Source organism: Erpetoichthys calabaricus, chromosome 6, assembly GCF_900747795.2.
Source record: "Erpetoichthys calabaricus chromosome 6, fErpCal1.3, whole genome shotgun sequence".
Classification (NCBI taxonomy): Eukaryota; Metazoa; Chordata; class Cladistia; order Polypteriformes; family Polypteridae; genus Erpetoichthys; species Erpetoichthys calabaricus.
In genome coordinates this window covers 128108427-128133426 of record NC_041399.2, presented here as the reverse complement: position 1 = coordinate 128133426, position 25000 = coordinate 128108427, and the positions used below count along the sequence as shown (strand labels likewise).

The window sequence follows — 25000 nt, the reverse complement described above, 5'->3', positions numbered from 1 at the left end:
TGAGAGATGTTTTATCGGAAGAAGACTGTGTAACAGTTTATTCATTAGTACCCATTGTACAGCTATTTAAAGTTGACATTCATGTTGCCAAAGAAGGGGAGACCAAATTAACCCAAGACATCAAAGCTGGTGTGCTGAACAAAATTATTGTGATGTATGACAACAATATGACACAGGAAATAATGATCATTGCCACATTGTTGTACTGGTGCTGCCAAGGCGACCACAGCAACAAAATTTTAGAGACTCAGGAATTAACACAGCAGGAGCTGATGACTCTGTTGCAGCATAGCCAGACACAAGCCAGTGCCACCACATGCTGGAAAAAGTAAAGAAACCTGTTTCCCCTGTGTATCACCAACAGGGGACGAAAGAATCACAGCCAAAATGAGACACTATGTAAAAGAATCTGTAATTTGTGGCGAAGAGGATCCCTTTTATTTCATGGCGAAACATTGAAAGAATCTGTACATTTGTGCAACTGGCTTATCATCTGAATGGGTCTTCGGTAAAGCTGGGCAAATTGTTACTCCTCAGCATCCCCTTTTGAAACCAGAGAAAGTCAACATGCTTGCTTTCTTGGTTAAAAATGCATGAATGAATCATCAGAAATGCTGGTTTGACAGTTGTTGCCTAAATGAGCTATCTGATCTAGCTTTGAATGCTAAAGTAGGAACGCTAGACTTGCCAAAGTTCTTTTATATTTCTAATATGTCAGTAGCATTCACGCTGAGGTAGTAGCCTAATATCTTCTAATTATTTTTGTATTCTTCTGATAGTTCCATGTTTAAAGTGAAAGTTCCATCCATCAAGAAGATAATGATCCCAAACATACTGCTAGGGGAACACAGGAGTTTTTCAAAGCTAAAAAATTGAAAATTCTTCAATGGCCAAGCCAATCACCTGATTTAAATCCAATAGAGCATGCCTTCCATATGCTGAAGAGAAAACTTAATAGAATAGCTACTTGTTCCCATAATTGATTGAATTAATTAATTTATGTGCACCTCACAATTTTATTTAGTCATACATAACCATGAAAATTGTGGTTAAAGAAAAATGTACTTTTTGCTTTTTAGTGCATTTATAACTAAAGTAAATGAAATTGTTTTACTTAAATTATTTTTATCTATTTTACTTTGAAGGTAAACTAATATTCAACTCCTAAAATGTGATGAACACAGTAAAAGTACATGGCATACTTTTCAATGTTTAAGATTAATTGACTTAAGGTAACACCAGCTCAGTTAATAATCTATTTCTGGATTTGTATAGAGGCAAAGCAATGATGAAGTCTGATCACTTAAGATACGCTGAAAACAGCACAACAACAACTGTTTTACAGGAGTCCTGAAATAATGAATTAATGTAACACTGGCAAGACTGATTTCATACAGGAAGCCTTAATGTTGGGACAGGTGGGGGAAAAAAAAAAAAAAGAAGAATGGATCTGAACAAGCAAAGCACCAGGAGTTTGTGACATCTGAAAATTTGATTAGTTTGACTCATCTGTAAAATATTACTATTCAGCAAGTTTTCTAACCAGATAATAATGCAAATATAAATTGTACAATTCCAAATACTAACAAACCTAACAGTGTGGTTCTCTGAAAAAAAAAAACAGATTTTAAAAGCATGATGTCAGGAAAAAAAGGTTTAAAGAGTTTGAAAATATCATGTATTACATTGGAATTCACAAATTCAACAGTACAGATATCTTAATGTTTGAAATTTTATGTTTAGTATAGATTTGCAGTATTTTTCAGTTACTGGAGAGAAAATGTCAAACAATATTAGAATCTGTACATGGTTAAGATAATTCTGGTACTCCATGATGATATTGATATATTGAAACCACTCCAGTTGTTTCACTGGGGAAACCCAGGTGTCTATCACACATTAAACCATGCGCTGTATTTTGCCATTTATGAATGCCAATACTAGTTTTCTTAAATGATAGTTGGGCGAATATTTGATGGATATACCAGCATTTTAAAGCTGTTGTTACTGATAGCATTTATATATTATACAATACTAGCCAACCCGCGGCGTACCATACGCCGCATAATTATGTATTGATGGGTGAACACTTCCTGAACGACACAGTTGTCCAAACAGAAGTGAAAATAAAATCGAGCGTGGTGAATTCTTTAACTGCATTCTCTGCCTTGTAGCGCAGTGGTAGTGTTGCCGCTTTACAGTAAGGAGACTGTGGAAGATTTGGGGTTCGCTTCCCGGTTCCTCCCTGTGTGGATAGCGCTTTGAATACTGAAAACACCGGTATATCAATGTAATGAAGTATTAATATTCTTATATTATCTGCGACAAACAAAACTGTTTTACACGGTGCATACCAACCATACACCACATAATCACGCCACTTTTTAAATGTTTTTTAAGCAGAAGGAAAAAAATGAACATTTGCAAAATCCGTAACGCTACGTTCAGTAAGTACAATGCACACGCGTTTAATTTGTCAGCCACTTTTTGCCAGCCATCTTTTCAGGTTTGGGCTGGTTTTGCAGTGTTACCGGTTGTGCATATTAAATCTTGCACAAAAAATGCGTCTGTTCTTTCATCACTTTGTTGCAGCCTATCAAAGACTTGCTGCCCCCAACTCCTCACCTGAGTCGCTGTCGTCTGTGCACCTCTGAGCCACGTTGTCCTTTCATTGTTCTTTGCGGTTCCGGCTGCTTTTCTATATATAATCCAAGTCACCCGACCATGGTAGTAGGAGGGGGGTGGGGTGCATACACAGGGCAGGGACGTATTCAGAGGGAGCGTATGACCCGCACTCAGTGGGTATTCCTCGTTCGTGGGGAACAATTGCAAGCCCCGGTGCCCATTACGAATGGGGTTTAACGGCTTACCCACGCCTGTCGGCGCAGGGTAGACACGCGTTCATCTATTCAGTGTAGCGTGCGTGTAGTACCGGACATCACATAACTGTTAATGCTCAATCTCACGTGGCTGAAAGCCACTTGTTCCTCTAAGAAGTTGGACGCCTAACGCTTGGTGATTGCACAACTATTAAGCAGGAGGGAGTCTCATTCATTTTCAGAATTAACCAGACTAACCAGACTTAGATGGCTCCACCAACTAAGTACAGTGATCCCTCGCTATATCGCGCTTCACGGCTTTACTCTATCGCGGATTGTATATGTAAGCATATTTAAATATATATCGCTGATTTTTTGCTGGTTCGTGGATTTCTGCGGACAATGGGTCTTTTAATTTCTGGTACATGCTTCCTCAGTTGGTTTGCCCAGTTGATTTCATACAAGGGACGCTATTGGCAGATGGCTAAGAAGCTACCCAACTTACTTTTCTCTCTCTCTCTCTTGCGCGGACTTTCTCTGATCCTGACGTAGGGGGTGTGAGCAGGGGGGCTGTTCGCACACCTAGACGATACGGACGCTCATCTAAAAATGCTGAAAGATTATCTTCACGTTGCTACCTTCTGTGCAGCTCCTTCTTGAAGCGACATGCTGCACGGTGCTTCGCATACTTAAAAGCTCGAAGGGCACGTATTGATTTTTGACTGTTTGTTTTTATCTGTCTCTCTCTCTCTCTCTCCCTGCTCCTGACGGATGGGGTGTGAGCTGCCGCCTTCAACAGCTTTGTACCAGCGGTGCTTCGCATACTTAAAAGCCAAACAGCCCTATTGATTTGTTTGCTTTTCTCTCTCTCTCTCTGACATCATCTGCTCCTGACGCGCACTCCTTTGAAGAGGAAGATATGTTTGCATTCTTTTAATTGTGAGACAGAACTGTCATCTCTGTTTTGTCATGGAGCACAGTTTAAACTTTTGAAAAAGAGACAAATGTTTGTTTGCAGTGTTTGAATAACATTCCTGTCTCTCTACAACCTCCTGTGTTTCTGCACAAATCTGTGACCCAAGCATGACAATATAAAAATAACCATATAAACATATGGTTTCTACTTCGCGGATTTTCTTATTTCGCGGGTGGCTCTGGAACGCAACCCCCCCGATGGAGGAGGGATTACTGTACGGCCATGCAACACCATGCACAGAATCGAGAAAGAGCTATGAATCTGTCAATCTTCTCTGTGTCCGGGCAGGGTGAGGTTTCCCGTGTTGAGTCAAATTAAGCAAGATTTGTGTGTGGCGAGTTGTTGTGTTCGAGCACATGAGCAGGCACTGTGAATGCCTTGAGAGCGTGGGTGGACGCGTGCAGGGGAAAATGAGTATCTATATATCTTCTTAGATATAGACAGCTTCTGATAGTTGTGATGGTTTTACACTCCAGTACATTGCGGTGAACGCTGGTAACAGTCAGGCGGGCAGGCATATTAGAGTTGGTGCTCTTAGAGTTGGTGGGCGTGTCTCTCTAGCGGTTCGAATTCTTGGGCGGTGCTCTGTCGTTTGTATCCCACGGTCGGACGACTTGGTGGATTATATATGGAAATGTAGCTAAAACAGAAAAGAATAATGAAAAGTCAACGTCGCTCAGTGGTGCATGTGTACTGTAGCAAAGATGAAAGTGAGTTGTTTCGTCCGGGCACATGAGCAGGCACCGTGAATGCCTTGAGAGCGTGGGTAGAGTTGGTGGGCTGGGCTTTGTGAGTTGACTGCTTTCAAAACGGTGCGTGCTTTCATGGGTGTCTTGCTTGCTCTGGCGGCGGCTTAGTGAATTATATATATTGATACACAGCCTCTTTTTAGATGGTCCTGCCGCGTCCACCCTCGTTCTCGAAGCATACACACCGCCTGGTCATGGGCGGGGAAGTGTCTTCCGTGTTCCTGCAGGACCATGTAAGAAGACGCATGTTTGTCGCAGATGCCAATTGCTGTATGTAGCGTTTAAAACAGTTTGCGATGGTGCACACGGTCGTGCGTCGTAACCGAAAAGTCAACGTGGCTCAGAGGTCAATGTGTACTGTTGCACAGATGAACATAAATGACAGCGTTTTTTCTGAGGCGGTGCGTCCCAGTTGGTGAGCGTGGCTCTGCGAGTTGTCGTCGTATCCAATGGTCTTAGAGTTGGTGGGCATGGCTCCTTCCTACTTGTCGGCGGCTTAGTGAATCCACGCCCCTTCCTGCGTGCTTTCAAGGGTGTCTTGTTTTGGTGTGCGTGCTTTCATGGGTGTCTTCCCCTTCTGGCGGCGACTTTGTGAATTATATATATAGATATTGCATACAAATGCACAATATTATTCTATTGTATAATGGAGGTAGAGTTAAATAAAAACAGTTAAATGGGATTTCTGCTTTTGCCATAGTGTTGAATAGGTATTTAGCTTTTCACTGGCACTGGTGTTGGTATTGAATCTAAACATTCTGGTATAGTGACATTCCTAAATAATAGAAGAAATGTGATTTGAGATATAAAGAGAAGTTACATTCATATAGTAGGCTAATGGAGTGTAAATACCCAACATCATATACTAAAATGAAGTTTACCTGATATGTCTACTGTCCAAATAAAAATTAAGCACATCACTGCATGTGCTCAGCACAGTTTGCCAGCTCCTAAAATCTATCATTTCTGTAGCTTGCAAAGTAGTTCATGTAATCTTCTAGTTATGAGTTAACAGGCACTCTCCTGACAGAGATGGCATTTGGTAAACACATCACATCCCGGGTCTTTTCTGCATGGAGTTTGCAAAGTGCTTTGAGTACTGAGAAGTGCTATATAAATGTAAATAATTATTGTTATTATAATTACTGCAAATGGGACAGTGTAGAAATGTAGCTGTTACTGACTTTCAGTGATGATTTTTGTTGGGAAATGTTTTTTTCTGACGAATAACATAAGTCATCAGAATCAAGTCCATGATGCAGCCACAGTTTGTTTATTGTTATATCCTGGTTAGTTTGCATGACTGCTCTCTGTAAACCACAAAAAAATTAACAGGAGAATGAATCAAAGTAAATAATCACTGTCTGATACAGCACAAAGCAAAACAGATTAGGAGTGTGAAAATACCTTTAATGTTACATTATGCATTGTATTAAAACAGTGTAATTTGACAAACAAAGATGTGCAAAGATCCAAGTTACTCACCATTAGATAAGGCTTGCTGTAGTTCACTATCAGATATTACTCCGCTACGATCTTTATCAACTCTGTAAAACACAAAAAAATGAAGGTGCTCCAGTAAGTACATTTTTTTCTCCCAATTTCACATTATGCTCTTCACTTTAAAATAACTCAATTGCAATTCCACAAAATATTTTTATACGATGAACACTACAATATAAATCTTACTTCTTTACATTAACAATCCATGATCTATGATTTAATCTATGAATGAGACCATATTATGCAATTTCAAAACCTTGCTTTAAAATAATGTAAAACACTCATCTAGAATCTAGTCCTAACTTGTATTATTCCACCCTAGTCATCGTGTCCTTAATTAAAAGTAACAAATGCTCATACTTTCATTTACTGACAACTCTATAATTGACTCCCTTCACTCTAAATTATTTTCTGAAATTGAAGCAAACTATGCTAAAAACACAGCAATTACAATTGTACCAAAATATAATGCTTGAAGCCATTTTAAAAAAAAAAAAAATCAGAATTTCTGAAGCCAGTTTTTTTTTTTTTTTTTTTTAAGAACTGAAGCATACATTCATTCATTTACTCATTCCAGATATTTGGATGCTTAATTAAAGCGTTTATAAATTAATAAATAATAACACATATACCCCAGTGACAAGGCTTAAAACTTATTAAAAACACCCACCCACATCAAAATGGAAAAAGGTTGTCATCAGTGTTTTTGAGGTATGTTTGTAACATCAAAGTTAAGCGGAACGCAATTCATTTTTATCACAGATTCTTGGCACTACCTTCCCTTGCAAAAAGTCTCTACTCACAGCAAAAAGAATGGGTGGAGTTGTCACATAAACAACAGCCAGGGTAATATGAGCTACTGTGCAAATCAGAAGCACTAAAGCAGGATATCACAACGTCGAGTACATGCCTGTAGCTGTTTAGAACAACACCTCTTTTCAGCTATAATAGTTAAAAATGCACACATCAGAAATGTAAATTAAAACTAAAAATTTGGGAGTGGCCTCATTGTAATGTACACACTTTTTAGGTGTGAGAGGCAAAGTGTATACCTCATGGGTAATCCCCATGTAAACAATGGAAGAACATAAGACATTCACAGAGGCATCAGAGCTAAACAATGTGCTGCTGCAGCTAACATCATTAATAAGATTAAACAAACTAACAAACTTTATTTTTTGGATTTTTCAGGTTTGGTTTCCTTTTCCAGTTTAAATTTGGATAATGGAAAAATGTCTCCAGAATTGATTAATTAATTAATTGATGACAGTTACAGAATTGTCCCTATCATTAATATAGATTTCCAGCTTCACAACACAGAGCAAGTATTTCCCCAGACATATCTATAATTTACAGCTGCAAAAGTAGCAAATCCTACTCTCTTCAGCATATGCTTTCATCCATGATTGGTTTTATTGTACTTTTTACACAACCTGCTAGCTCTCTGTCCTGAGCCTCACTATAGCTTCAGGCTGTTAATTTACACTGTCTTTAAAATTCTGTCTCTCCTTTACTACTTCAGTTGTGTTGCAGCTCCTTATCATATTCTAAAAGTTTCATTACATAGTTTATATTGATTGTATAAAATAAGAGATTTGTGTAAGTACTTTGAAAATGTAAACAATCCTCAGATAAAATCTAGCCTGAATGTGTGAATCTTCTTCAAAATTTAACTACAACTGAACCATCCACGACTCAAGGGACAAGAAACCACATGCCTATGGGTGAAAGACTGTAATGTGTGGATAGAAGAAATGAAGTAAAGAGGACAGCTGGACTTGTTGTGGACATGCACAAAAATAATTGAAAAACAATATGGACACAAACTTTTTTGATTATGTGTGTAATCTCAAAAACAAATGAACACTCAAAAGCATTATCAGCTTCGAAATGAATGTAGATATTGGTTTAAGGTATAAATCATGCATCACTTAACACAAGTAGTAAAACCAATGTATTAATAGTAAAAAAAAAATCACTGACTTTCTGAAATTATCTTCTAATAATCCTTACAGCAATTAGTCTAAAACCTATAAGCCTTCTAAAACAATTTCCTAAGAATAAAGTAGGTTGTTGGATTTTTAAAATAAATTTTGTTCAGTGACAAATAATAGCAAAACATTGTATTAACCAGAACTTTATTTTAAATCATGGTAGCCAACTTTACTTCACAGGGGAATATTTAAAATTCAGCCAGTACAAATAAAAAGAAGCTAGGAGTATTTTTTAACAATACTTTGTATCAATTTGTATTTTGTCCTTTTACTATTTTATAATGTTTTGTTTGTGTGAATGGTAAAAAGCACCCTGTTGGCTTTACCAGGTTGGCAAATCAATCCTTTCAGACACTACTACTTTATAACAACAAAAGCAACAATAATAATAATAATATCAATAATAATTCTCTCAGCTAATGCTATAACAGCATTGAACTGCATGTGTATAAGAATTTAGTGGATTGTTAGAAACTGTTCTTAAGTGGTTTACTTTATGAGAAAGTGGTGGAGTCAATACTGTTGCTTTTTAAACTCAGAAAAAGCTCAAGCAACAGTAATAGTAGGTAAATTTATAAATTGTAGGAAAATGCCAAAAACTCTTGACCTGGGCTGTTTTTCACAAAAGCATCGGAACCCTAAGAACATTATAAAATCCATTTTGAGATCAATTGTTAATTTACAAATGTTGCTCAAAACCCCACTGTAACTAAAGTAGCACATTAAATCATTCATAATCTATGTGCTCCCCAACACAGTCATTAATTGCTAAATGCTTCTTAAACAGGCTTCCTCTCACTGCAACTGGAGCCGCAGGCAGCGGTGAAGCACACAAACATGTTAAATTCAAGTTATGACTGCCCTGTCAACATTTAGAAAATGAACAATTGTATTGGGAATATAGTATTTTCATTATGAAATGCAATAACATGTTTATAGCCTGACATTTTGTGGATAAACTGTCAAATTCAATTACATACTCAAGGCTGTTAATAATTACAAATTCATAAGTTAACCTAATTCCTATGTTCTTGAAAAATTTTAACAATCAATGTTCTAAAGTTGCAACTACCTAGAAATGGGAAGGAGCAGAACTGAGGATATATTTGGATAGGGAGGTTATGACTGCAATAAGGAAAGCCAACCCAGAAGAATTTCCACTGCATTCCACATCTCCGTACCATTAGTTTAAGAACCCAACGCTTACATATTATTTAAATGAAACCGGTGGGCTCTAATTGATACACATTCATTCACAAAGCCTTGTGGAACCTCGTTATAACTGCCATGATGGTTCCCTACACTTAAAGTATAGGTGATTTTACAATCACCAAGGACTTTTTGCAGATAGCGCAGCAAAGAGCCCTGGGAGTCCCTTTCTTGTCTCTTCCTTGACACAATCTGACAGTGCATCAAAAAGCAAGAAATAAGTTTAATAACTACCGTATTTTTCGCACCATAAGACGCACTTTTTTTTCCCCAAAAGAAGGTTGGAAATGTCTGTGCGTCTTATGGAGCGAATATTGCGTCACAGACCATGATGTGTATTACCTGACAAAAGTCGACATCCAGGGGTAGAGGGCGACAAACCTCACTGTTACGTTACAGGCATTCCCTCTGTGCTTGGAGGAATGTTAGACTCATTGACTCGGCATCTAATCCTTGCGTGTGCGTGAGTTGCGAAATGTAAACAAATATAAACAAAGGCAAGATAGCATCTACATCTCATGAGGGAGCGAAGCGAGTGCAGAAAACAAAATACTCAGCAGACGATGTTTTGCGCATTATCACTGAGTCGGACTCTGGAGTCGACAGATTACCAGCCGCTGGACTACTTCAGGCTGTTCTTTCCTAAAGCTGCCTTTCAGCTCCTGTCAGACGAGACAAACGGGTATGCAGAGCAATTTTTTTAATCGAGGTCTGTGCTTGCACCGCATTCTCATTTTTCAAACTGGAAACCCACATCAAAACACGAGATGAAGGGCTTTGTGGCATTACAAATATAGACGGGACTAGACTGGTGATATAACTTCAGGGAGCATTGGTCCAAACGTGCTTTGTACCCCGGTGGCTTTGGACAGGTTGCTCCTGCAAAGTGATTGTGAGCAACTGAGCTTAACTCTTTTAGGGCGGATGTCGACTTTTGTCGACAGGAGGGGTTGAGGGCGCATGTCGACAAAAGTCGACATCCAGGGATAGAGGGCAACAATCAGCTGTTAATGGCGACAAAACACACTGTCACGTCACAGGCATTCCTTCTGTGCTTGGAGGAATGCTAGACTTGTTGACTCAGCAAATGATCCTTGCCTGTGCGTGAGTTGCGAAATGTAAACAAATACTAACAAGACAAGATGGCATCAACATCTCACGAGGGAGCGAAGCGAGTCGAGAAAAGAAAATACTCGGCAGAAGACATTTTGCACATAATCGCGGAGCCGGACTCTGATTTCTCAGAGTCGGATTTCATAGACAGTGATCAAGAGATTGAGGAAGAGATTGAGGAGCCGGCATCAGCCGATCGGAGACCAGCCGATGCTGCCCCAGCTGCTCAGCTGGCAGCTGAGCGCATTCGCGCTGCCAGTACACCTACGGCAAGGTTCGCATGGGAGGAATACCCAGAAATTGATCCATGGGAGCTGATCTGGCTAACTGACTTCACAAGAAGGCACAGCTTGCTGCTGGACACAACGGATTACAAGCCGCTGGACTATTTCAAACTGTTTTTTCCTGAGGCAGTTTTTCAGCTAATATCTGAAGAGACAAACAGGTATGCAGAACAATTTTTTGAATCGCTGGATGCGCTCGCTCCGTGATCTCGTTTTTCGAAGTGGAAACCCACAACAAAAGACGAGATGAAGGGCTTTGTGGCATTGCAGATTGAGATGGGACTGGACTGGCGATATAATTTCAGGGAGCATTGGTCCAAACATGCTTTGTCACCGGGTGGCTTTGGACAGGTTATGCCGCGTGATCGGTACGTGCTGCTGCAAAGCTTCATTCACTTTTGTGATAACAAGGAGCAAATTCCAAGGGGTGAGCCAGGCTATAATCCCATGTACAAAGTTCTGCCCCTGCTTGACATTGTGGAGCCTATGTATAAACAATTTTATCAGCCTGGCCGTGATTTGTCTGTGGATGAATCCATGATAAAATATAAGGGACGGCTTTTTTTCAGACAATATATGCCAGATATGCCCACCAAGTATGGCATAAAGGACTTTGTACTGGCAGAAGCAAACACTGGTTTCTGCCTGAAAGTAATTACTTACACAGGAAAGCATTCTTTTCAGAGAGAGAACTGTCCTTTGACAAGTCAGGTTGTGCTGGAGCTGCTTCAGGGGTATGAAAATTTGGGACATGTTGTGTACATGGACAATTTCTATACATCGCCAGAATTGTTCATGGAGCTACAGAGCAGGGGAATTGGAGCATGTGGCACAGTCAGGGTGAATAGGAGACACATGCCTTTACAGCTTAAGCCAGACAGGCTGAAGATAAAAAGAGGGGACAATCCTGTTTTCATGCGGGCGGATAACTTGGTGGCATTGGCATGGCATGATGTCAAACAGGTCACTTGCCTTAGTACAGTTCACATTAACAATTTATGTGAAAAAACAATTTGTTCGAAGGGAAACCCAGAAGGTAGGAAGCTGGACAAGCCTGTTGCGCTTGAAGAGTATAATTGTAAGATGGCTGGAGTTGATCGACTGGATCAGATGCTGGGGACATATGCTTACGGCCATAAGTCCACCAAGTGGTACCACACTGTGTACCATCGCCTGCGTGAGATTGCACTCACAAACAGATTTATATTATTCAAGCAGGCAAACAGTGACAGCACTATGACTGCAGCAGATTTCCGCAAGAAGGTGGTTGACAGCTTGCTGGAAGAATATGTTGGAGTGCCTTTGGCAAAGCGAGGAAGGCCAGCACAAAGAGCAGTGCCAGACAGGCTGACTGAGCGCCACTTTCCTGCCACATATGAGGATAAAAAGTACAAGCCTGACTGTGTTGTGTGCAGCAATAGACTACTCAAAAAGAGGCACCAGTGCAACACATATTGTAAGCAGTGCAACATGGCAATGCATGAAATTGGCTGCTTTGAGGGTTATCATACTTTGCAGGACTTTGCCTTGTAACATGTACAGTATGTGCAATAATAATGTGTTAAATTATATAGTATGCAGGCTCATACAAAATGCAAAACAGTTATATTAGTCAAAAATAAATATTTTTTGTTGATTTGATATGTTAAACAATTGTTTTGTGTTCTTTTTTTAAAAAAGTTATTTTCTGGAAAAATATTCAGCCCTGGGAGAAAAAAAAAAAAAAAAATTAGCCCTAAAAGAGTTAATAAATTCTGACACTAGCGATGAGGAGTTCTTGAGGCTTCCATAAAACTAGAAGAGTGCTTGAACCTTAAAAGTCTCTCCTTATTTGTTAATGACAGTGATGATGTTTCTTAATACCGCTGTTGAATTTACATGGTTGAAATATTATTCTGCTATATTTTATTAAACATAATTAGTGCACCATTTGGTTCAGAATATTTTTTTCTTGTCTTCCTCCTCTAAACCTAGGTGCGTCTAATGGTCAGGTGCGTCTTATGGTGCAAAAAATACGGTAACCTGCAGACAGTGTTTGAAGAGCAGTTCAATCCAGCAAGTCATAGGCATAGCTATATAGAAAAATCGTCATCCGCTGTCTTCATACGGGTTTCCAATATATAACAATATAATATTGCCTACATATTTCAGAAGTAAACAGTGTGCCCCATCCAAAGGAGAACTGTAACTTTTTTATGCATAATGGAATTTATTAACTTCCATTTAATAACTCGCATTGGAAAAACATTATTTAAAATTAAACTAGTTCTGTTATCTGGCTTCACCCAGGAAATTTCTAGACAATGGGCCTCATTTATAGCACTGTCAGTTATCGGATATATCAAAAGTACTATGTTACTAATGGAGTGCTTTTCAGCATATAGTATTTTTTTGAGATAATTAAGTTTTTTGTAGGGATTATTTATAACCCTAAATATTGAAATGTTTTTTCTTAGATGCCTAATCCTACCAAATTTCAGCTTTTAACTAAACAGGAAACAGTGTTTTTGTTGATATACTCTATACCAGATTGTCAAGGTGGTGCCTACATGTCTGAAAGACAGTAAAATGGGTTATGTTGTGCAGACTTATTCTCTTCACTGTATCGCTTTTGTTTTCTTTTTTGTAGGCAACTTCAGTGGTAGGGTTACCTAAGTGTTATATAATGGTCTGTATTTGTATGTATATTATTATTTTTCTTTTTTACTTATGGTTTTTCATACTTCTTTGTATTTTCTACTATGTATAAGATAATTGTACTGTCCCTTTACCTGCACTTTCATTCCTTGTGTTTTGTGGGTGGGGCGCAAGGAGACGGGGTCACCTTGGCATTATTCCTTCTGATAGACAGACAGATAGATAGACAGATCAGATGTTCTATCTACAGAATCAAACATTAATTTTTGTTCCTTGTCAGAATGGTTACCAAAATACAGCCAAAAAAGAGGAGTATTCAATGTTGAACTGTAACAATCAGTGAGAGGTTCATCACTGCCTCACTAAATTAAGCATATTTGCGAATATTACATGCATTATGATAACCAATGTTGCTCTCCAAAGTAGCTTACAAAAAATCAATTCACATAACATATTTAATCAATTACCAGAAATGTACAAGTTTAAACTATAGTGAGTATGTTTTGTTAATGGGAGGGCACAAGAACTTTAATAATCTTAAGGGTGAATGACAACTAAAAGTCTAAAAACTAAAAATGGCCATTGCTGCTCTTGTGAAATGAATAGAGATAAATGCCATCAACTCAGAGAGGGAGAGGCAACTTTTACAAGTAGCCAAAATGTACACCGGGTGTTACAGACTCAAATCAAATGTATGTTTTTATAATAATGATAATAATAGGTCACTACTCAAAACACAGAGTGTCTGTCCAGTCTCGAACCCGGGACCTTTGGGTGATAAGGCAGCGGTTCTTACCTCTGCACCATTCAACAATACATATCAACTCCCTATCGATTGACATTTGAGCTTGGCTTTGTAACTCATTGACAGCAAAATATAAATCAAATGCTTTTTTCTCCCTTTGGTTATATTCTTGAATAAAAGCACATGTATTTATTTGTTATTTGGACTAATGTTTTCACACATTATACACTTCAAGTTATTATTTGTACAACATGGGAAACGCTTCTACTTTAGGAATGTGTTTAGCATGTCCTTTCATCCTACACTTACCAATATCTTTGTAGACTTGGAACACACATGAAATGTATGTATTCCAAGTAACAATATACTGTATTATTTACCCTATACAACTCCAGGGACCTCACACGCAGATAAGGAGCCTTGGCTTGAGCTGGGAGATCATTTTGCCCAAGTTGAGCTGCGTCAAGGCGGGAGATGGGACAACAGGCTACTTGCTGCTTGTGCTGATCGACACATTTACAAAACGAAAGACACTGATGGAGAGGTGCGAAGGGATTTAAGGTGCGATGGGATTACAAGTTTTTCCGTAGGCTTCACGGATTCTAGTGTTAAGCAAAAATCAGGGCAAAATCTCTGACAATTTTTAGAATTTTATAAATAACATCCAGATGAGTGTTTCAAGTTTCAAAAAGAGGACATCTTTGGGGGAAAAGAGAATGCTTGGTCAGCCTTTATCTGTTCCTCTTTCTATTACTGTATATTTTGAAAATAATATTAATTGATCAACTCTTGACTGTATTATGAAAAATTCTCAAATAGATTTACTTGCATCTGTGGGATTCCTTCTTTAATCCTACCATGCTATGAGTCCGACCCAAGTGTCTTTTATACAGTAAAGTAGGAATGAGGTCAGGAGTGAAATGGAACCTTAGGCAGGTGGGAGCGGATGGACACGGGATGTAATTTTGTCTGGACTGGCTGTGGCATAGCGGGTCCACAGCTCATGCCAAAAGGGCCAGTTTTAAATAAATAATCGCAGTACTCGAGGCTTAGATAGGGGGCGTGGTAAGTGTGGTGAATCGGCTCCCGGGGTGATTCGTTGATGCGGGCAATTCTCACTTAAGTGCACAGGTGAGGAGTCATCCACATCTGTAATTGTTCCCGGGAGCTGCTGATTGCCACAGCTGATCCATGTCCCCGTAATATATGGTAGCGCGAGGCAACTAGCCAGAGAGGAATGACAAACAGTAAAAGAAAAGGAGTTTGCAGGAGTGAGAAAGCAGGAAGCAGTGTGGAGAGAAAGCTGGTGTGTGTATGCGAGAGAGAGAGAGAGCAAGCACAGGCTCGCAGGCAGCTGGACAGTTGAGCCCTAGCGGGGTGTTTGGCCAGCACCTAGGGCAGTTGGTAGTGGTCGCTCCCGCTGAGCATTCTGAGGAGCGGGAGTGGCCAGCAGAAGGGCAGCTCACCGCAGAAGACAGCAGGAGTTCGGAGGCTTGAAAGGAGATGCCCCAGTGTGAGTGTCCTGGTCGTTGGGGAATCCAAGTCTCGGTCTGGAGAGTGCGGCACCGAAGCCAGGGATCGGGAAGCCTCCAGACCAGTCGAGTGGTCAGAAGGTCAGCTGCAGTTAGGGCGACTCCCCTGTTGCGAAGCCCGATGGGAAAAGCAGAGGAGCCGCCAGGTAAAAAGAAGGCACCGGGCTTTGTGTTTTTTAAAGGACTGCTTCCAGCATTGTTTTAACCTCGTTTTAAAGGATTTATTTATTGTTTTATCCTCCACTTCATAACTGTTTTATTGGATTATTTATTTGTTGAAGATTTAAGGATTTGATAGACACTGCACTATTTATTTGAACACTTTGTTTTTGATTCTTGTTTAGTTGTTGTTTAAATAAAAGCACTTAGCACTTTTTTTACACCATCCCCTTGCTCCATTTGTTGTGCCTCACTGCCAAGTTCATCGGTGACATTACCGACTGTGTCGGGTTCAAGGGCTCCCGTAAGGACGATGGGAGTGTGGAGAGAATCCGTATCATCACACTGGCCAGGAACAAGGAGAGGAAATTTGCTGTACACTCAGAATGAGACAATCTCTCTAAAATACCACCTCTCCTTTAATGGGCTTTAGAATTCAAACCAAGATTTTATAATTAACGAAAAGTAAAATCATAACTGAAACTATTATTAAAAAAATATTTTCGTAAACTGAAATAAAATAATTAAAATCAAAAATAAAAAACTAAAACTAAACGAAACTATTGAAGTAGCTGGAATGACTAACTGAAATAAAATAATAATTTACTAACATATTTTTAGATTTCATTTTTGAATGAATATTTTTGCCGTTAGGTCTTTAACCCTTGTAAGTTTTAACTCTAAAACAGAACGTCATCCACCACAAGCCGCCCGCACATATTCATCCAGTGAACGGTGGCTGGTGATGGAGGGTGGCTGTTCACATAGTATTTGCTGTGACAGAGCAAGTTGAATGTGGGTGCGTAAAGTGTGTGAAATAGAAAGCGATTTATGTGCCGCCTTTCTTTGTGTTTGTTGTATATCAAGATGTAATTCAAACGGCTGAAATCAGAATGTGCTGGTCAAAAAAACGTTTACTATATTGACAGAAAAATCACAAGTGAGTACCGTTTCATTTTATTTCTCAGGTGACTGCTTTTTGTTGATAGCAATTCACCTGCCACTTCGCCCAGGAGAAATCATTTTTTTGGAATTGTGTGTGTGCGCGCGTGTCTGTGTGGGTGTAAACATGGTAACTCAAAAACGCAACTAGATAGATGGATGAAATTCGGCATGTGGTTGTTTCACCACAATTGTAGATCTGTATTAACTTTTGGGTCAAATCCATCACTCGGAAGTGATACTTTACCTGAACACATACTCAATTTTTCTGTTTTTTTTTTTAATCCATGCAGCTGTAGTCCGATTTATTCAACTTTACTTTTATAACAATTGTTCAATATATTATTAATGTGATTTGTTGTTGATGGTTCCTTAATGTACACAATATAAAAATATAATCATTGTCTTGTGGTTTACTCCTCAAATATCCATCCCCATATCTGAGTATACAAGAAAGTCTAGGGGAGACCACTCCTGGTTTTTGAAAATTAAACGGCACTGATCGAGAGACTGACTAGGTCATCGTACAAGAGCAGCATATTGTTGCTGACCAATCACTTTTGCTTTAAAAACATCGTTTAACAATGAAGCAATACAAACAAAGGTAGGCAGGCGAAGAGAGTCTGCCAAGTGATGAAAAACTAAACATACTGATGGGTTTTTATATTTATTCTATATTTATTAATGTCAGATAATTAATCTCAGATGCTGTCTCTGTCATTTTATGCCTGCCCGTACTCCTATTACCTGCTCTTGCTCTGTTCATTATGGGTTTACTGTCCTTTATGTTGGGCTATTCAAGTCTCACTGCCCCTAACCTTGACACTACATGCTTGTTTTTCTTTGTTTCCCTCAATACAGCTAAGTGGGGTCTGCACACTGATTCAAGTCTAAGAGTCCTGTTCTTCCTAAGCCCCCATGATTTTCATGAGAAAATATTTTAAAAATTATAAAATTGTGTAAAATTGTTCGTATTCAGTATCTAGTTCTGATTATGCTCGTTTTTATCGGACAAAAACAAAACCAGATAGTAAACCATGTAGTGTAGTAAGTTTCCACTAACATTAAACTCGTATCCAAATCTGTTAAGTGCACAGTTCTGTCTGATTGTGACAAAAAACTAAACTCCGTAGGAGCTCCATGCCATAATTACTAAAACTAAAACTAGTAGATATAAAAATAAAATGGAAATATCTTTGTGAAATAAAAACTAAACTAAAACTAAAATTACACAATAAAGGAAAACTAAAACTGAATTTCCAAGTAAGGTCAGAAAAAATATAAATATAAAAAGGCAAAACTTTAATGACCTTGACTCAAACTAATATCAGTTTGTAGCAAGCAAGTGAGGTATTCTACTAGGAAGCACGTTAAATGGGTTTGACCACTTTGTAGCTTTTGTGTGCAAGGTGGGGGTTGAGGGTTATCTGTAATTTGCTTCAGTATCATTTCAGTAGCAATAGCAGTATTGAGGTCTAAAACCAGCTATTGATACCAAAGTCAAAATTTTAGTACCAATCCTGCACTACTATGAATGAATAATTTCAATCTGAAGCATTCCTGGTTAACAACAATTCTAAATTCTTGGCATCTAACTTTAGGAAACAGTAAGGTTTTGTTGTTTATTTCTCTCTATTATATTAAAAGAGTTTTCCGTCGCATCCACGTTATTCAGCCTTGACCATTCCTCTCCACACTGCTTGCCCAATCATTACTCTTACTGCACACAACCTCTGCGTACCACCCCGTGACACCCTCCATGCTGCTAACTTGCACTTCAATGCAGTTGGTTATAATAGCAAGGAGGAAAAGCAAATTATCTGTTCAAAAATGTCAAATTAAATCACAATAGAAAAACAGCAGCAATAGCTGATAATGAACGTCAAAAAAAAAAAGAAAAAAAATCCTGCTGTTGTTGTCGAAGCTGAAATCCTTTCTATGCCGTTTATATGCTATAAAAAGCAGAGTTAATGCCTTGTGAGATGCATACAGTTGCTATTAAATTACTCCTCTCATCCATGAGGGGGTTACATTTAATGTCTTCTATGCATGTCTGGAATGGCTGGGCATATCAACTGAATTTAAGCAATCCAGGGTTCAGGTGCCAGAAAGAGATGTGGACAAAGCTAATCCCCTGAAAAAATTTTAAAAGGATTTTCCCTCTCACTGCCACCATCCTCCCTACTATATCAACAACTCCTACCGTGTCAAAAGGAATGGCCAGTGGTAAGTCCAACCCAACCATCAAAACGGACTGTCCATAACTAAATACCAAGTAAACAGACAACTGAGCAAACTACACAGAAATGCTGCAAGACCAGATGAAGTCAGACCTCAAGCTCTTAAGGTTTGTGCTGACCAGCTTTGCGGTATCCTCTGTTACCTGTACAGTCTGTCTCTAAGGCTCCACAATGTGCCACTGCTGTGGAAAACATTGTGTACCATTCTTTTTGCAAAGACTCTTCACCTGTCTACTGACCAGTTGCATTTATGTCTCAAATCATGAAAACCTTTGAGAGACTGGTCTTGGATCATGTGTGCCCTCTTGTGGTAGACCATCTCGATTGATTGCAGTTTGTCTACAGACAAAGATACAGTGTAAGAGTGTAGGATGAAATTACCTATCTGCTAGGGCTGGACGGTATGACCAAAATTCTATATCACGGTATTTTTCAAAATTATACCAGTTTCTCGGTATTCAACCATTTTATTGAACAAATTTTGCAAACAACTTAAAACTATAATTTTGACAACATATTTTCAACCATCCAAAGAGGCATTTAGACTTAGTAAAATATTCAGAGGTGCTTGTCAAAAGTTGTATTGCACTGAAAATGTCTTAGAAAAGGAATAGAGTGTAAATATTCTTTGTTAGCCAACTACACTTTCTGTTAATGTTAACAATCTCTGTCCACTGACACATTAGCTATATGGGTTGTAACGGTGTTGGTTATCTCGATCCACCGCTTGATTTTTTTGTCGTAGGCTGTCCTATAGCAAATGTGACTACAAGTGACGTCTGACTCGAGTGTCCTCTAGCTTTTTCAGTTTTACCCGAGGACGTGGAAGGTGCCAATCTTAGTTCCATACATTCATGGTACTCCAAAGCATGTTTGCGGCTAAGGTGGTGCAGCAAATTGCTCATGTTACCGCCTCCAGCGACAACTTTAGCTCCACAGCATTTGCAGTAAATAGTTGTTTGGTCCACATCCGACCTTTTAAAACCAAAATCTCCAGACAACAGACGTGGCTCCTTTTTTTGGCAAAAGTTCTTCTGTGTCATCATGTTCAACTTTATTGTGTGCTACAGTTTCAGTTTCGGAATGTTCACTGTCAATTTTCACCGCTCAATACCTCCACTAATGCATGTACTCCGTTGCATGCGTGTTTAGCGGTGTAGCAGTGAAAAAACTCCCCCCTTAAACAGTTTCCTGCTGCACCACATTCTGAACGTTGTTTAGGCTATTTAAACCGGTATTGCGGTATAAGAAAAATCCTTATCATAACAAACCGCTATACATCCCAGCAGTACTATCTCCTCCACAAGAAGTATTCTCACCTGGACAAAGCTGACAGCACTGTGAGGATTACATTTTTTTTTTTTTTTTTTTTTTAAAAACTTCTCCAGGGACTTCAATACCATCCAGCCATCCCTGTTAAGGAGTAAGCTCAGAGATGCAGGTGGATAAATTGACTATCTGTAAGGCAGACCACAGTCTGTGAGACTTAAGGACTGTGCTTCTACTTCAATACCATCCAGCCATCCCTGTTAAGGAGTAAGCTCAGAGATGCAGGTGGATAAATTGACTATCTGTAAGGCAGACCACAGTCTGTGAGACTTGAGGACTGTGTTTCTGATAATAATGTGAGCAACACTGGAGCAGCACAAAGAACAGTCCTGTCTCTTTTTCTTCACTCTGTAGACCTCAGAATTTAAGTATAATACCAGGTCATGTCGCTTGCAGAAATTCACAGATGATTCTGCACTTATTGGGGGAATTGGTAAAGGGGATGAGACAGAGTATAGCAATCTGGTGGAGAACATTGTTTAACGGGGAAGAAAGAATTGTCTGCAACTTAGCATTAGTAAAATCAAGGAACTGGTCGTTGACTTTTGCCACACCGAAAAGCCTGTATGTTCGGTCACTATTCAGGGAGTGGAATGTAAAGGTGGTGCGTGTCTCTGTAGCTACAAGTTCACATTAATGACAGGTTGGACTGGTCTTGTAACAAAGAGGAACTATATAAGAAAGGACACAGCATGCTCTTTTTCCTTAATAGACCGCATTCCTTTATTGTGGGCAGTGACATCTTTCAAACTTCTACAGTTCTGTGATGGCCAGTGCGATTTTTTACACTGTGGTGTGCTGGGCTGGTTACATCACTTCAAGTGAGACCCACTGAATCAACAAGCTAATTAAAAGAGCAGTCCCAGTTATAGGATACACTCTAGAGGCAGTAGCAATGGACAAAATTAAAACAAAACTGAGTTCCATTATGAACAATGCTACACATCCTCTCTCTAACACGGAGTACTTTCAGCCAACGAATCATTCAGCAGAAGCATGTCAATGAAAGTTATTGGGGCTCCTTTATATCAACCGCAATACATCTGCATAGATAGATATACAGATACTTTATTAATCACAAGGGGAATTTCACATACTCCAGCAGCAGCATACTGATAAAGACAATATTAAATTAAGGAGTGTGTGGGGAACAGCCCGGACACAGACAGGCAGACACGTTCATGTCACCCAACACACGTTTATTTACAACTATTACTATTTACAATTGTGCCACACAACCCACAAACTTCCCCAAAGTCCAGGCCAAACCACGATGCCTCACACTTCAGGCCGCCTCCTGTCTCTCCTTCCAAGACCTCGTCCCACCCGACTCCTGCCTTGAATGAAGGGAGGCAGCCCCTTTTATTCATACCCGGATGTGCTCCAGGTGTGCACCGGCAATCTTCCACCCGACACGCCCCAGTGTGGCGGAAGTGCCGGCTGTCTCCCCGGATGCACTCCGAGTGTTCCCTCTCTTCTTCCCCCCCCCATCAGGGACGGGGACACCCCCTGGCGGTGGCCACAGGCCCCTACAGGGTTGGGCTTCCAAGCCCTGTACCCGTGGCCCCCAACACAACCAGGGTGGACGCCCCCTCGCGGTCTGGAGGAGGAATGAACTCTCCTCCTGTCTTCCTGGGCATCCCGGCTGGGCATGAGCCCCATCCGGGTGCCACAAGTGATAACAATGCAGGTATACAGACAGACAATATCTTTGTATAATGTTAACGTTTACCCCTCCCGGGTGGAATTGAAGAGTCGCATAGTGTGGGGGAGGAACAATCTCCTCAGTTTGTCAGTGGAGCAGGACAGTGACAGCAGTCTGTCGCTGAAGCTGCTCCTCTGTCTGGAGACGATACAGTTTAGTGGATGCAGTGGATTCTCCATGATTGACAGGAGCCTGCTCAGTGCCCGTCGCTCTGCTGCAGATGTCAAACTGTCCAGCTCCATGCCTACAATACAGCCTGCCTTCCTCACCAGTTTGTCCAGGCGTGAGGCGTCTCTCTTCTTTATGCTGCCTCACCAGCACACCACCGCGTAGAAGAGGGCGCTCGCCACAACCGTCTGGTAGAACGTCTGCAGCATCTTATTGCAGATGTTGAAGGACGCCAGCCTTCTAAGGAAGTATAGTCAGCTCTGTCCTTTCTTACACAGAGCATCAGTATTGGCAGTCCAGTCCAATTTATCATCCAGCTGCACTCCCAGGTATTTATGGGTTTGCACCTTCTGGACACAGTCACCTCTGATGATCAAGGAGTCCATGAGGGGCCTGGTCCTCCTAAAATCCACCACCAGCTCCTTGGTTTTGCTGGTGTTCAGTTGTAGGTGGTTTGAGTTACACCATTTAACAAAGTCCTTGATTAGGTTCCTATATTCCTCTTCCTGCCCATTCCTGATGCAGCCCACGATAGCAGTGTCGTCAGCGAACTTTTGCACGTGGCAGGACTCCGAGTTGTATTGGAAGTCCGATATATATAGGCTGAACAGGACCGGAGAAAGTACAGTCCCCTGCGGCGCTCCTGTGTTGCTGACCAAAATGTCAGAACTGCAGTTCCCGAGACGCACATACTGAGGTCTGTCTTTAAGATAGATTCATACCTGGTAGCATGGATCGTAGACTACTCCCATCTCTGTCAGCTTGACCCTAAGGAGCAGAGGTTGGATGGTGTTGAAGGCGCTAGAGAAGTCCAGAAACATAATTCTTACAGCACCACTCTGTTCAAGTGGGAGAGGGATCGGTGTAGCATGTAGATGATGGCATCTTCCGCTCCCACCTTCTCCTGGTATGCGAACTGCAGAGGGTCGAGGGCGTGGTGGACCTGTGGCCTCAGGTGGTGAAGCAGCAGCCACTCCATGGTCTTCATTACATGTGACGTCAGAGCGACAGGCCGTAAGTCATTCAGCTCACCTGGACGTGATACCTTTGGGACTGAGGGGATGTAAGTTGTTTTCCAAAGCCTCGGGACTCTCCCCTGTTCCAGGCTCAGGTTGAAGATGCGCTGTAGAGGACTCCCCAGCTCCAACGCACAGGCCTTCAGCAGTCGTGGCGATACTTGGTGCTGGGCGGTATACCGGTTCATACCAAAAACCATTTTTTATTTTTGTTATGATATGGATTTTTCTTATACCGGAACACCAGTTTAAATAGCCTAAACTACATTCAGAATGTGGCGCAGCGGGAAACTGTTTAAGGGGGACCTTTTTCACTGGTGCACCGCAAAATACGCATCCAACAGAGTACATGTGTTAGCGGAGGTATTGAGCGGTGAAAATGGACAGGGAACATTCTGAAACTGAAGCTGTAGCAGACGATAAAGTTGAACATGATAACACAGAAGAACTTTTGACGAAAAAAGGTGCTGTGTCCGTTATCTGCAGATACTTTGGTTTTAAAAGGTCGGATGTGGAGCATTATGTTCAAATGTATGAATACTGTTTCTATACTACTGGATAATACTGCAAACCAAGTTGTACTTGTTTTATTTTTTTTTTCAATACTGTGTCATGTATCTGGTTACTGTGTAATACTGTGACAGTGCCGGTCCCCTACAGACTCCCTCTTCCCACATGGGAGTCTGTGGAACCAACACCGTCGATAGTTATGACCGACATGAGCTGAGAAATCTCATTGAAGCCAGGGGATGTTGGAAAGTGCTCAAGTGCTTTTGTTAAAAACAGTCAAAGTAAAACCAAAAGTGTCCGTTGGACAGTGTTCAGAAAAATACAGTACCCAAATAAACAGCAAATCCATAAAGCCAGTGAAATGTGGGGATAAAATCCATAATAAATATATCCGTTAAAATGCAGTCTCTCTCCTCCCCGCAGCACACCACCTTCTGTCTCCACGGCTCACCCTTCACTGGCGTTGCTGACGGAGCCTTTGCAGCACGAACTGCTTTCTGCCAACCCCTGTTTTGGCTGCCGCCACACTGCGCAGCCAGACCGTCCCGAGGTCGGCACACCTCCCGTCTTCCTTCGTACTCACTCCTCAGATCCATTTGGAGGTCTTACATTTCGCTCGCCCCACTCCACACGCTTACTCAGTGGGGTGAACCAGCCCCCAGATCGCCTAAGCCTGCACTCCCTCACGGAGCCCCAGCTCGTACTGCCTTCTCCTTCTTGGTGTCTGGATCGTCTCCCATGACTGCCTTTTCCCTTCTTTAACCTCCTTGTGTTCTATCTTTTCTTCTTTCCTTCCCCCATCCTGCCGGCCCATAAATATACGTCTCCGTCCGTGGGCTCAGCGCCTTATTCATACGCCACACTAAGCTGACGAAGCAATTGAGAATGATCAGATGCGACTCGCCCCAATCACCTCATCAACTCCCTGCGGTCGAGCAATCGCGCCCACGAAGAGAGACACGGCGAACTGGATTTAAAAACGGACCATTTTTTTTTTGTTTTTTTTTTGACCCACTAAACAACAAATAGTATTATAAATGCAAGTTGCAGTTTTATTATTATTATATATATATATATATATATACATACATATATATATATATATGTGTATATATATATATATATATATATATATATATATATATATATATATATATATATATATATATATATATATATATATATGTGTATATATATATATATATATATGTGTATATATATATATGTATATATATATATATATATGTGTATATATATATATATATATATATATATATATATATATATGTGTATATATATATATATATATATATATATATATATATGTGTATATATATATATATATATATATATATGTGTATATATATATA

At 40.2% G+C, this 25000-nt stretch overlaps 1 protein-coding gene across 1 annotated transcript in view; it reads right to left on the bottom strand.

Annotated features, from left to right (window-relative positions):
* pdcd6 (programmed cell death 6) overlaps positions 1-25000 on the bottom strand; it is an 84805-nt gene that overhangs the window by 44181 nt on the left and 15624 nt on the right. The window contains exon 2 of the mRNA XM_028803923.2: positions 6030-6091. Within this exon, the coding sequence (XP_028659756.1) occupies positions 6030-6091 (62 nt within the window). The remainder of the gene's footprint in view (positions 1-6029; positions 6092-25000) is intronic.